The sequence below is a fragment of the Suncus etruscus genome, chromosome 2 (genome assembly GCF_024139225.1).
Source record: "Suncus etruscus isolate mSunEtr1 chromosome 2, mSunEtr1.pri.cur, whole genome shotgun sequence".
Classification (NCBI taxonomy): Eukaryota; Metazoa; Chordata; class Mammalia; order Eulipotyphla; family Soricidae; genus Suncus; species Suncus etruscus.
In genome coordinates this window covers 54,011,252-54,024,684 of record NC_064849.1, presented here as the reverse complement: position 1 = coordinate 54,024,684, position 13,433 = coordinate 54,011,252, and the positions used below count along the sequence as shown (strand labels likewise).

The window sequence follows — 13,433 nt, the reverse complement described above, 5'->3', positions numbered from 1 at the left end:
CTCCTGACAAGCTCAGGAAACATTTGGATGCCAGATATGGAAACCTGGGTAGGCCACATGCAAATGCTCTGCCCACTATTAGGCCCTGCTATTGCTCCAGCCCCTTCCTCTGTTACACTGTTTTTTGTTTTTTGAGCACCTGGTGATGCTCAGGGATTACACCTGGCTATGCACTCAGAAATCACTCCTGGCTTGGGGAACCATATGGGACACTGGAGGAACCTGTCCTAGGCTAGCACAGGCAAGGCAGATGCCTTATCTCTTGCGTCAGGGCTCTTGGCCACACCCAGTGGTGCTCAGGGGATTTACTCCTGGCTGAGCTCAGAAATCACTCCTGGCAGGCTTCTGGAACCATAAGGGATACTGGAGATTGAACCCAGGTCTGTTCCGGATCAGCAGCATGGAAGGCAAATGCCCTACCACTGTGCTATCCTTCGACCCCACGTTACCTTATTTGATCAAAAATTTGTTTATTTTCATTAACTGAAATGCTTTTCAATGCATCACCACATAGGCAATAGGCATTTTTGTGGGGTTATTATTATTCTGCTATTATTCTGGTCTTATTCCTGGTTCTGAGTTTAGAAATCACTCCTGATGGAGCTCACAGGACCTTACGGCAAGGATCAAACCTGGGTAAGCGCTCTGACCCCAACTCACTAACATTTTATTATCTTTCTGCAACTAGTAAGATCAGTGTGATTATTCAGAGCTCTAAGAACCGTTAAGCTAGACCAATCATTTCTCTATTCAAAACTTCAGGACTGTCCACCTGAAAAGCCAGGTCCTATAAAATCTGCATCTAACATAATCTCTCTGACTAATCTACCATTCACTCCTCTAGCTCACTGCAGTCCTGCCATCTGGCCTCCATATTGTTCCCTGAAGACACAGGCATGTAGCTGCTTCAAGAACCTATATGTACTCATGGTCCTTCTACATAAAATCAGCTATTACTTTGCATGGCTTGATCTCTCATTTCCTTTAAATATTTATTATAATGTCACCTTCTCAGGATGGTGTTTCCTGGCTAACCCCTCTAGTACTGCAGCTCAACCACAACCAATTCCTATTGCTCCCTCATCCCCATCTCCCAGCATGTATTCACTGTATGCTGTATATTTTTTCAAAATAATTCTAACTAGAATTTCAGCTTTATGAGGCTAGACATTTTTGTTTATGCATTACTATATTCTCAGAAGTGACCCGCTACAAATCTCTGCTGAGTAAAGGAGAGAACAACAACAAAAAGGTCTAATTATAACAGGGCTAAGATGCTGTTCCCAGGTATTGATAGTATCATCAATGAAAAACCTTATGAGGTAAAGAAGTAAAATTCAGGCCCAAATTTTTTTTTTCTTTCTTTGTTTTTAGGCAACATCTGGCTTTATACTTATGGCTTAGCCTGGCTTTGTACTCAGAGATCACACCTAGTGGCTGGGGGTGGGGGGGGGAGAATATATGTGACACAGGGGACTGAACCCAGGCCAGCTGTATGCAAGGCATGTGTTCTACCTGCTGTACTAACACTGGTCCCCAGTAAGTCCTGTGGTACATAATTTCTATCATTACTCTATGCCCTCCATAGCCAAGGATCAAAAGGCTGAATATACAGATTTTGTTTGGAAATTTGACAGTGCAACCAGATTTCCTCACATACTATACCAAAAAACAATAAAACACTAAAAACAGTTGTAATGTCACTGAAATGTCTTTTTTTGCAGCTGGGACACAATATTAGCAGTTAGTGTGTGCCTAGTTGATCTCGATCTAGCACTACACAGCGGCCCTGAGTCAGGCTAAGTCTCTGCTAGGTATAGCTCTGGAGGTCCCCAGCACCACTGTGGTAGATGATAAGGGTATTCCCAGCAATATAAGCCTAAACAGCACCACATTCTTGGCCCACTGCACTGAACCACTGAACCAGTTAGTTGAAAATTGCAGATAGGCCACCAGGTTTCCGGAGCTCTACCTAGGAGCTTCCCTACAGTAGCAGGGGGAAGCAGCCTTTACTTAATGGTCTTAGTAACTTCCCACACTTGGGATATATTCAATCATCAATTTTCTTTGTTTCTTGAGCAGCTAAGTATGATGAGAAAAAAAAAGCCAGAATAAAGTACTACTACAAATAATGGTCTCAAAAAGTTGTACAGACTTAAATGCAAATTGCATATAAATCTGATAGCCTTCACAACTACTTCAAATTTATAAACTCAGTCCTCTATCAAACTTCTATCCTACCAAGTAACACTGTCTCTAGTGTCCTTTAAAAAAAAAAAACAAAAACAAAAACCGGGGCCAGAAAGATAACATGAGGTAAGGCGTTTGCCTTGCATGCAGAAGGTCATTGGTTCGAATCCCGGCATCCCATATGGTCCCCCGAGCCTGCCAGGTGCGATTTCTGAGCGTGGAGCCAAGAGTAACCCGAGTGCTACCAGGTGTGACCCAAAAACCAAAACAACAAAACAAAACAAAAACCAGAGAAACTAGAGAAAGCTATTTTTTTTTTTTTTTTTTGGTTTTTGGGCCACACCCGGTAATGCTCAGGGATTACTCCTGGCTATGTGCTCAGAAGTTGCTCCTGGCTTGGGGGACCATATGGGACACCGGGGGATCGAACCGCGGTCCGTCCAAGGCTAGCGCAGGCAAGGCAGGCACCTTACCTTTAGCGCCACCGCCCAGCGGAGAAAGCTATTTTTCCTCCTATTTATTAACAAAACTTTGTTGAGTGTGCTGATGCTCAGAATCAAACCTAGGATCGCACACCATTACACACTTGGCCCCTAAAAAATATCTTTTTACAAATAAATATTTTTGGTCTGAAAACATAGTATGCGGGTGACTGGGGTTTGATTCTTGGCATCTCAAGGCTGAATGAAGAGCCAGGAATAACCCCTAAGCATCGCTGGCTATGGCCCAAAAACCAAAAATAAAATAAAGTAAAATCTTTAGTCTCTGCATGTTCAGAGCTATCTGTTCACCTGAATATTTGAACATTCATCCCTGTCTGCTCCAAGAAACTTGCTGACACTACCATTCCAATTAAGTTAGATCTAGTCTCACAAAACTTTGAAATTAAGTTCCTAATTTCCAAATCTAATACTTTCATCATAGTGACCTTTCTATAGCATTTTGATCTCACAATGATCATTATAATTTCTTATAAGTCTCAACTTTGGTGCTGGGGCGATAGTACAGAGAGTAGGTAGGCGCTTGTTTTGTATGCAGCCCTACCCAAATTTAATTCTCAGCACCCCATATAGTCACCCAGAACCCCCCCCCCCCCCGGAATGATCCATGAGCATAAATCTAGGAGTTAGTCCTGAGAAGAGTCAGGAATGACCAAAAAAAAGTCTATCTCCATGGGCCTGAGAGATAGCAAAGCGGTAGGGCGTTTGCCTTGCACACAGCTGATCCAGGACAAATAGTGGTTTGAATCTCAGCATCCCAAATGGTCTCTTGTGCCTGCCAAGAGCAATTTCTGAGCACAGAGCCAGGAGTAACCCCTTTAACCCAAAAACTAAAAAAGTCTATCTGCTGGGGATTCCTTGGAGTCCCTCCAGTACCATCAATGAGTCTCTCCATGCCACCCTGTTAGTTTCCCATAAGTGTTATCTAGCCTTACCCATCTCAGCCATCTTGATTAACTAATTCCCAAGTATCAAAACATGTCGACTTGGGGCTGGAGAGATAGCATAGTGGCGTTTGCCTTGCAAGCAGCTGATCCAGGACCTAAGGTGGTTAGTTCAAATCCCGGCGTCCATATGGTCCCCCGTGCCTGTCAGGAGCTATTTCTTAGGAGATAGCCAGGAGTAAGCCCTGAGCACCGCCGGGTGTGGTCCCAAAAACAAAAACAAACTAACAAAAAACATGTTGACTTTTCAGGGAGTTATTCCTGGCTGTGCTCAGAAATCACTCCTGGCAGACTGAGAGGACCATGTGGGATGCTGGAAATCGAACCAAGGTCCGTCCTGGGTTGGCCACGTGCAAGGTAAATGCCCTACTGCTGTGCTATCTCTGGTACCATACTGTCTTTTATTTTTTCTTATATCCCACAAACGACTAAGATTATTCTATCTACCCCTCTTCCTCTCACTCATTTCACTCAGCATAATAATTTCCACATCCAGCCATGTATAAACAAATTTCATGACTTAATTTTTTCTAAGACTGCATAAAATTCCACTGTAGAGATGTACTAAAGTTTCTTTTGCTACTCACCTGCTCTTGGGCACTTGAGTTGTTTCCATATTCTGGATATTATAAACAGTGCTGCAATGAACACAGAAATGCAGAAGGCTTTCTGTATGGTGTTTTTGGGTCTCTAGGAGTGCTATTGCTGGATCATATGGAAGCTCAATTTTTAGTTTTTTTTTTTGTTTTTTTTTTTAATTGTTTGATTTTGGGTCACACCCGGCAGCGCTCAGGGGTTCCTCCTGGCTCTATGCTCAGAAATCGCTCCTAGCAGGCTCGGGGGACCATATGCGATGCCGGGATTCAAACCACCGTCTTTCTGCATGCAATCGCCCTATCTCCATGCTATCTCTCCAGCCCCAATTTTTAGTTTTTTGAGAAATATCCATATAGTTTTCCAAAAAGGCTGAACCAGCAGTAAATGCGAGTTTCTTTCTCCCCACATCCACGCCAGAACTGGTTGTTCTTGTGTTTTGTGATGTGTGCCAGTATCTGTGCTGTAAGATAATAACTCATTGTTATTCTGATTTGCATCTCTCTGATGATTAGTGATGTGGAGCATATTTTCATTTGTTTTGGGGATCTTAACTTTTCTTGATAATGTCAAGTTAATGTTTCTATCTTCATGGGGCCTGAGTGGTGGTGCAAGCGGTAGGGGGTCTGCCTTGCACGTGCTAACCTAGAACGAACCATGGTTGGATCCTCCGGCATCCCATACGGTCCCTCAAGCCAGGAGCAATTTCTGAGCGCATAGCCAGGAGTAAACCCCTGAGCATCACCAGGTGTGGCCCAAAAAGCAAACAAAAAAGTTTCTATCTTCAAGTCTTGTTTTAAATTACTACATGGAATTACTACATTTAAATTACTACATGGAGTTACCAGTTAGTAATAACCACTTGGCTGCTTTCATTTATTAAACAACTGAGTGACTTCAATGTGCTGGGGAGAAATGAATGAAGGCAAATACTTACTTTTAGATCTTCTATTCTAAAGGCCATCATGGGATTAGATGCCCAGAGGTACTTCAAATTCAACGTATTATCTACTGTTCGTTTTGTTTTCTATTGTTCATCTCTTTTTTTTATTTTTATTTTTATATTGGTTTTTTTTGGTTTTTGGGCCACACCCGGTGACGCTCAGGGGTTACTCCTGGCTATGCGCTCAGAAGTCGCTCCTGGCTTGGGACACCGGGGGATCGAACCACGGTCCGTCCTAGGCTAGCGCAGGCAAGGCAGGCACCTTACCTCTAGCGCCACCGCCCGGCCCCTGTTCATCTCTTTTTTCTAATGTTCATTTTCTCCATCTCTGCCCAACCCATGTATTTACTCAGTCGTTATGCCCTATCTCTTCTAAGTTTTTCTTTGGTATTTTTCCTTTTCCAAAGTTTTAGTTCTACCAGCATCATTCTCATCTATACTGTTGCAATAGCTTATTAACTGGTTTCTCTACTTTCTGAAAGAAAACATCAATCTACAAGGATTTTACTACCCTGGAATCTACAAGGTTATTTTCAAGGCCTCAACACAAAAATTCCTGGTCAACATTTAAGGTTCAGGGCTGGAGATTTCAATTTCCATCAGAGAGTCAGGAGCGGAGTCAGGAACAGCCTTCTGAGTATTGCAAGGAATGGAACCCAAAGACAAAAACAAAAATAGAAAACAGGGTTCAGTGATAGTCTAGAGGTTAAGGTGAAGGGCGCTTACTTTGTACATGGCCTACCCGGGTTGATGCCAGGCATCCCATAGGTCCCAAACCCATGAGGAGTGAAATCTGAATAGTCAGAAGTAAAACCTGAGAATTGTAGGGTATTCTCAAAAGAAACCACACAACATTTAAGGCATAGCTTACCTAGTTAATAACATAGTAGCTTAGGGCCTAAAACTAAACTACTGAATTTGAACATGACTTATACTAGCTGTATGCTTTTGGATAAATTACCAAGCTTTCTAAACCTATTTTTCTTTTCAAAATAGGAAAAGTAGGGGCCAGAGTAATAACACAGCGGCAAGGTGTTTGCCTTGCACACGGCCAACATGGGATAGACCTAGGTTCGGTTCCTGGCATCCTATATGGTCCCCTGAGCCTGCCAAGAGTATTTCTGAGCACAAGGTCAGGAGTAACTCCTGAGTGCCACGGGGTGTGGCCCAAAACAAAACAAAAAACAAAAAAAAAGTAGTAAAAAGCAGCATCAACTTCACTGCATGGATAACTTCTCAAGTAGAGTTGGGAGTAGACCTTGAGCAATATGGAATGTGTTCAAGCTAAATGCAGAGATATAAAAGAAATACAAACATCTGCACCAAATCTTGAAAGCTAAAACAACTTTCACTAGGTGTGGAAAGTGAGAAAAAAAATAAAGAACTCCAAAAATGAGTACATATAATATAGTGATTTAAGTATAGAGTTAGGCCAAGGGTGTAGTTCAATTGTATAGTGCATACTTCTTAGCATGTAGGAGGTCGTCCTAGGTTCAATACCAAGCATCAAAACAAAGCTTAGAGGTAACTTGGAATAGGTAAACTGGACCACGCCAAGAAAAATGAAGCCAACTTGAAAGGAATTTGAAGGATTCTGAATGCTAAGTGCTGAAGGAGTTTGTGTCTTACTGTGAAGAAATGGAAATGACTAGTAGCAGTACAATGTGATTTATTCATTTAGTAACAGAAGTAATGTAACAGCAGCATTATAAAGTACAAAGATACGAGACAGATACCAATTACTAAAAGCCAGGAAAAAATAGCAAGAAGCTTATCTGGGGGTCATGGAAATTAAGTTTGGGAAAAATCAACATTTCTTTTTTCTGGGGGGGTGTTTATGGGGCCACACCCAGCAGTGTTCAGGGATTACTCCTGGCTCTGTGCTTAGAAGTCATTCCTGGCAGGCTCAGGGAACCATATGGGATGCCCAGATTCGAACTGGGATCCGTTCTGTTGGCCGCATGCAAGGCAAATGCTTTACCACTGTGCTAGCACTCCGGCCCCCACCTACCCACTGTTCTATCACTTCAGCCCATATAAAAAAAGGGAGATCAACATTTCTTTCTTTTTTCTTTTTTGGCTTTTGGGTCACACCCAGTTGCTTTTGGCTCTGCACTCAGAAATTGCTCCTGACAGGCCTGGGAGACCAAATGGGTTGCCGGGATTCGAACCACTGTCAGTCCTAAATCAGCTGCGTGCAAGTAAATGCCCTACTGCTGTGCTGTCTCTCTGGCCCGAGATCAACATTTTATTTTTTTATTTTGGGCCACACCCAGTGACGCTCAGGGGTCACTCCTGGCTATGCGCTCAGAAATCATTCCTGGCTTGTGGTACTATATGGGACGTCAGGGGTTCATCCTGGGTCAGCTGCGTACATGGCAAATGCCCTACCGCTGCACCATTGCTCTGGCCTGCGATCAACATTTCTGAGTGAAATTACCTAGTTTCACTGACTACACAGATGAAAAATATGATTAGGAAGTTTCATATTGGGGTAGGTGTGGTGGCGCTAGAGGTAAGGTGTTTGCCTTGCCAGCGCTAGCCTAAGACGAACCGCGGATCGATCCCCCATTATCCCATATGGTCCCCCAAGCCAGGAGTAACCCCAGGTGTGGCCCAAAAACCAAAAAAAAAAAAAAGTTTCATGTCTGCATGACTGGAAAATAATGACATTAATGAAGATAAGGAATATAGAGAGGGAGGATCAGGAATCTAGGAGAGGTGTGGTTACTCTACCTTAAGTAATTCTGAAAACAATAAACATATTATTTAGAATTCAAATTAAATGCTAGGAGAATTATGCTATCAAACTGGTACTGACTGCTCTTACTTAACAAACACACATCAGAGCAAAATGTGTTTAGATCAAAGGGCCCATTTGTTTACTAAATAATACGTTACTGTCCTTCATTTGGGGAAAAATATTCTATTACGCAGAGACATGGTTGAAGAGATAAAAAAAAAAAGTAAATGATGCGGGGCCGGGCGGTGGCGCTGGAGGTAAGGTGCCTGCCTTACCTGCGCTAGCCTTGGAAGGACCGCGGTTCGATCCCCCGGCATCCCATATGGTCCCCCAAGCCAGGAGCGACTTCTGAGCGCATAGCCAGGAGTAACCCCTGAGCGTCACCGAGTGTGGCCCAAAAAAAACAAAAACAAAACAAAAAAGTAAATGATGAGTTTTAATATTGTATATTCTTAAAATCACTCCTGGCAGTGCTCAGGGGACCATATAGGATGTCAGGGATCAAACCGAGGTTGGCTGCATACAAAGCAAGCACCCTACCCAATGCACTATCATAATGGTCCTAAACTCTATGAAGTTTATCACAAAACTTAATTTTTGCAGTATTTTCTTAGGCCTAAAGATTTTCTTCTCCAATTCATTATAGAAACTTAAAACCCTCAGGAGACAAGATGGCAAGCCAGGAATAGAACTTGGGTCAGCTGGGTGTAAGGCAAGCACCTTATCTACTATACTATCTCTCCAGCCACCCAGCTAGGGTGATTTTTAAAAAATAATTTTCAATGTCTCCATACTTCTAGTATGTGTACTCAGAACCTTTCTTTTTGCAAAGAAACCCCAGTTAATTTAGGAAATATGTACACCAATCATACTATTAGAAACATGCTTAAAGGCCATCTCTCCTATTTGTGATAACCTAAGTCTACCTAACAAGTTTCTCCAATTTTTGGTGACCTAAGAGTACCTAAAGAGTTTCTCTAAGTTTCTCATTTTCTGATTTTTCATGGGTAAAAGGGAGCTACTAAAAGCTTCAGAAGTATGATGAGAATTAATGAAACAATTCTTTTTCATTTGGGCCACACCTGACGATGCTCCTGGTAGTACTCAGGAGACCTCATAGGATGCTGGAGATTGAAACTGGGATGACTGTGTGCAAGGCAAATACCTACCTGCTATACTATCTCTTCAGCCCTCATTAATTTTTATAGTTTTACTGCCCAATTAATATAGTAACTCACATGGTTTCATAGGACAAAAATAAGAAATCGACACACACACACAAACCTATCCATCATGACATTCTAAATGCTTTCTAAGTTATGACAATGTTCTTTCCACTTCCATATTAAATTTTCTTCCAGGGACTGGAAGGAGCTTGCCTTGCATGTAGCCAACCCTTGTCTGATCACTACTGGCATCACATACAGACAAGGCCCATGAGGAGTGATCCGAGTGCAGAACCAGAAATAAGTCCACAGCACCAAACTCAAAAATACTGGGTTGTTTTTTTTTTTTGCCTTTTTTGTTTGTCTGTTTTGGTTTTTTGGGCCACACCCATTTGATGCTCATGGGTTACTTACTCCTGACTAAGCACCAGAAATTGACCCTGGCTTGGGGGGACCATATGGGACGGGAGATTGAACCGCGGTCCTTCCTTGGCCAGCACTTGCAAGGCAGACACCTTACCTCTAGTGCCACCTTGAGGGCCCGTTTGTTTTTGAGTCACACCCAGCAGCGCTCAGGGGATACTCTTGGATCTATGCTCAGAAATTACTCCTGGCAGGCTCGGGGGACCATATGGGATGCCGGGATTCGAACCACTGTCCTTCTGCATGCAAGGCAAACACCTTACCTCCATGCTATCTCTCTGGCCCCACTGTTATATATATATATATTTTTTTTTCGGGCCACACCTGTTTGATGCTCAGGGGTTACTCCTGGCTAAGCGCTCAGAAATTGCCCCTGCTTGGGGGGACCATATGGGATTCCGGGGGATCGAACTGCGGTCCTTCCTTGGCTAGCGCTTGCAAGGCAGACACCTTACCTCTAGCACCACCTCGCCCGCCCCTTTTTTATATTTTTTAAGAACTGGGCCAGAGATATAGCACATCACCATTTGCTTTTAATCCTGCCCACCCTGTTCCAAATACCTGGCACCACATATGGTCCACAAGTACTCAAGAAACAGTCAGAAATAAACCATGAACATCAGTAGGTATGGATCTCCCCCTATAAGAGTCTGGCAATCACTCCTAAGGGGACTAGTTATATGGGATTCTGTGTATTGAACTCAGGTTGGCATGACAGCTCTGGCTCCATATAACGTCTTTTTTTTTTTTTTTTTTTTTTTGTGATTTTTGGGTCACACCCGGCAGTGCTCAGGGGTTATTCCTGGCTCCAGGCTCAGAAATCGCTCCTGGCAGGCACAGGGGACCATATGGGACGCCGGGATTCGAACCGATGACCTCCTGCATGAAAGGCAAACACCTCACCTCCATGCTATCTCTCCGGCCCCTCCATATAACGTCTTATATTTAAAAATAAAACCAGTTTGGGGCCAAAGCGATAGCTCAGCAGTAGAGCATTTACCTTGCAGGTGGCCAACCCCAACAGAACTTGGTTCGATTCCCAGGGGCAATTTCTGAGCACAAAGCCAGGAGTAACCCCTGAGCGCTGCGGGGTCTGACCCAAAAAAAAACCCCACAAAAGAACAAAACAAACATAAACAAAAATTGAAAAAAAAAAACAGTTCAATTATCTTGGCTAATCAATTCATCTAATTTCACTAAATAACTCTAGTGGGGGCTAGAAAGAATACAGTATGTGGGGCGCTTGCCTTGCATGCAACCAACCTGAATTCAAATCCCAGTATTCCATATGGTCCTCCAAGCTTCTCAAGAATAATTCATGAGTGGCTGGAGAGATACCACAACTGGGAGTGTTTGTCTTGCAAACAGCTGACCTGGGTTTGACCACCGGCATCCCACATGGTCTCCCTAGTCTGCCAGGAGAAATTTATGAGTGCAGAGACAGGAGTAACCCGCGCATCACTGAGTGTGGCCCAGAAATAAACCCAACCCCCCCAAAAAAAAACCAAAACACAATAACCTAAACCAAAAAAACCCCAAAAACTCTACTGGTTTCTCCTATTTTGTTTATTCTATATATGTCAGGGTTGAAGCAATAATACAATGTGTTTGCCTTACACAAAGCACCTGGGTTCGATTTCCAACATCCCATATGGTTCCTGAGCACCACCAAGAATAATTTATAATATAATAGTATACAATATAATTTATAAAATAAATTTTATGTAATTCATAAAACATTTCATAATACATACACTACTTAAATTTAGAGAGAGAGAGGAAAAGATAGCATAGGGATCGATGGCCCTGTTTGATCCCAGCACTCATGCAGTACCCACCCTCCACAGTCCACATTACCCTTACCAACATCTCTCAACACTAATACAAGTAATCCCTGGGCGCAGAACCAGGTGTAAACCCTAAGCACCACTGGCTGTGACCTAGAACTCAATCCCGACCAATTTAATTAGAAATGAAGAGAAATTCTTTACAGTGTTTATAAACCAGAAATACTATGCCACTTTTTACCTATGTAGAAATTGTAAAGGATGCTTCTGTGTAAGTGAAAAATACATTCCGTTGATAAAAGTATGCATAACATCTGCATCTTTCTTACCATTAGAAAGCTTTATAAAGATCAATATTAATTCTCAGTACATTTTTTTTTTTTTTTTTTTGGTTTTTGGGCCACACCTGGTGGTGCTCAGGGGTTACTCCTGGCTGTCTGCTCAGAAATAGCTCCTGGCAGGCACGGGGGACCATATGGGACACCGGGATTCGAACCAACCACCTTTGGTCCTGGATCGGCTGCTTGCAAGGCAAACGCCGCTGTGCTATCTCTCCGGGCCCCTCAGTACATCTTTTAAAAGACAATAATATATTACAAAACTATCACCTGCCAAGGGAACTGGAGAGACAGCAAGGCTCTTGCCTTGCAGGGCAGCCGACCCAGGTTTGAATCCTAGAAGACCATTAGGGCTCTCCAACCCCATTAGCTAGGAGTGATCAGAGTGCAGAGCCTGAACAAACCCTAAGCCAGGTGTGACACACACAAAATCAACCAACCCCATCAGCCAGGAGTCATCCCAGAGTGCAGAGCCTGAACTAAACCATCTCTCTCTCTCTCTCTCTCTCTCTCTCTCTCTCTCTCTCTCTCTCTCTCTCTCTCTCTCTCTCTCTCTCTCTCTCTCCTCCCTCTCTCTCTCTCTCTCTCTCTCTCTCTCTCTCTCTCACACACACACACACACACACACACACACACACACACACACACACACCCCTATCAGTTGACAAAACTTGACAACATGAGTTCAGTTACATGGAAAACTGAAGAGCAGGCAGTTCAGGAAAAGAGCATGTGAAGGAATCCCGGTCTCCGCTAAGTGCCATCAGAACGCATCAGTCTAGAGATTTCGACTAGCCACAATCCACTCCATCCCAATACCACTAGACCCTGCAGCCAAGGGAAGTGGGGGGTGGGGGTGGGAGTTTGCAAGCAGGTGCAAGGGTCCTAAAGGACCTTTCTGCAACGGAACGCAACTCACTCAGACACCACCAAGAGAAAGAGAGAGAGAGAACTCTGAGAAGGGGAGATAGATGAGGGGGGAACTTGAAGCAAAAGCAATAGTGCTGCAGCATGATCTGCAATTCGCAAAATCTCTCAGCATCCTGCTGGAGAGGCCGTTCAGGGACCTGCGACTGCCCAACGTCTGGCAGAGGCCTCTGAGAACCAGCTTGGAAGCTGATGTTTTGATTTTCGGGGTGGGGGACACGACAGAATAGGCGGAGCTGGTTGGTTCCAGAGGTCCACAGGACAGCAGGGGACTGAGGGATGATGGCCCCGGAAAGGCAGGCGAGTGGGGTTTGCTACAGCTTGCAAAGTAGTGTGTGAGGGGAGCAGTGTCCACCTCCAGCCAGTCACCCCCAGACCCTGACGCAGGAGGAGGAGGAGGAAGGAGGAAGAGACCCGCCCGGCCGGGACCACGGGGGTGCGGGAGAATCAGAGCCCGGCGGGTCCCGCGGGAGGCGGCTGGGCAGAGGAGGGCGGGGCGGGGCGGGCGGAGGAAAGCGAAAGGAGCCGCTCGGGGGGGGGTCGGGGGCGCCGAGGGGCCCTTCCGGGGCCACGCCTGGGGGGGTCGAGACGGACGGCGCGGGCCGCGGCCGGCGGGTGCAACTTACTCCGCGGTCCTCCTCCGAGAGGAAGTCGGGGCCGTCGTCCAGGCCTTCCTGTGGGGGGTGGCCGGGCCCCGGCACGCCGGGTGGAGAAGAGGAGAGGAGAGGGATGGAGGAGAGGAGACACAAAGGGAGACATTAGTGCCACAGACCTGCGCGGCCCCCGCGCCCGCCGCCGCCCCCACCGCGCGTCCCGGGCTCGGCGCCGCGGAGAACACCCACCATCATGGCTGCTCCGAGGCGAGGTGCCGGCGCAGG

The 13,433-nt window shown here is 44.9% G+C and overlaps 1 protein-coding gene across 1 annotated transcript in view; it reads right to left on the bottom strand.

Moving 5' to 3' along the window:
* Positions 1 to 13,400, bottom strand: part of SNX6 (sorting nexin 6) — a 61,807-nt gene extending 48,407 nt beyond the window's left edge. The window contains exons 1-2 of the mRNA XM_049768955.1: positions 13,328 to 13,400; positions 13,182 to 13,276 (exon numbers count right to left, since the gene is read on the bottom strand). Coding sequence (XP_049624912.1) covers positions 13,182 to 13,276; positions 13,328 to 13,400 — 168 coding nt within the window. The remainder of the gene's footprint in view (positions 1 to 13,181; positions 13,277 to 13,327) is intronic.
* Between the last annotated feature and the right edge of the window lie 33 nt (positions 13,401 to 13,433).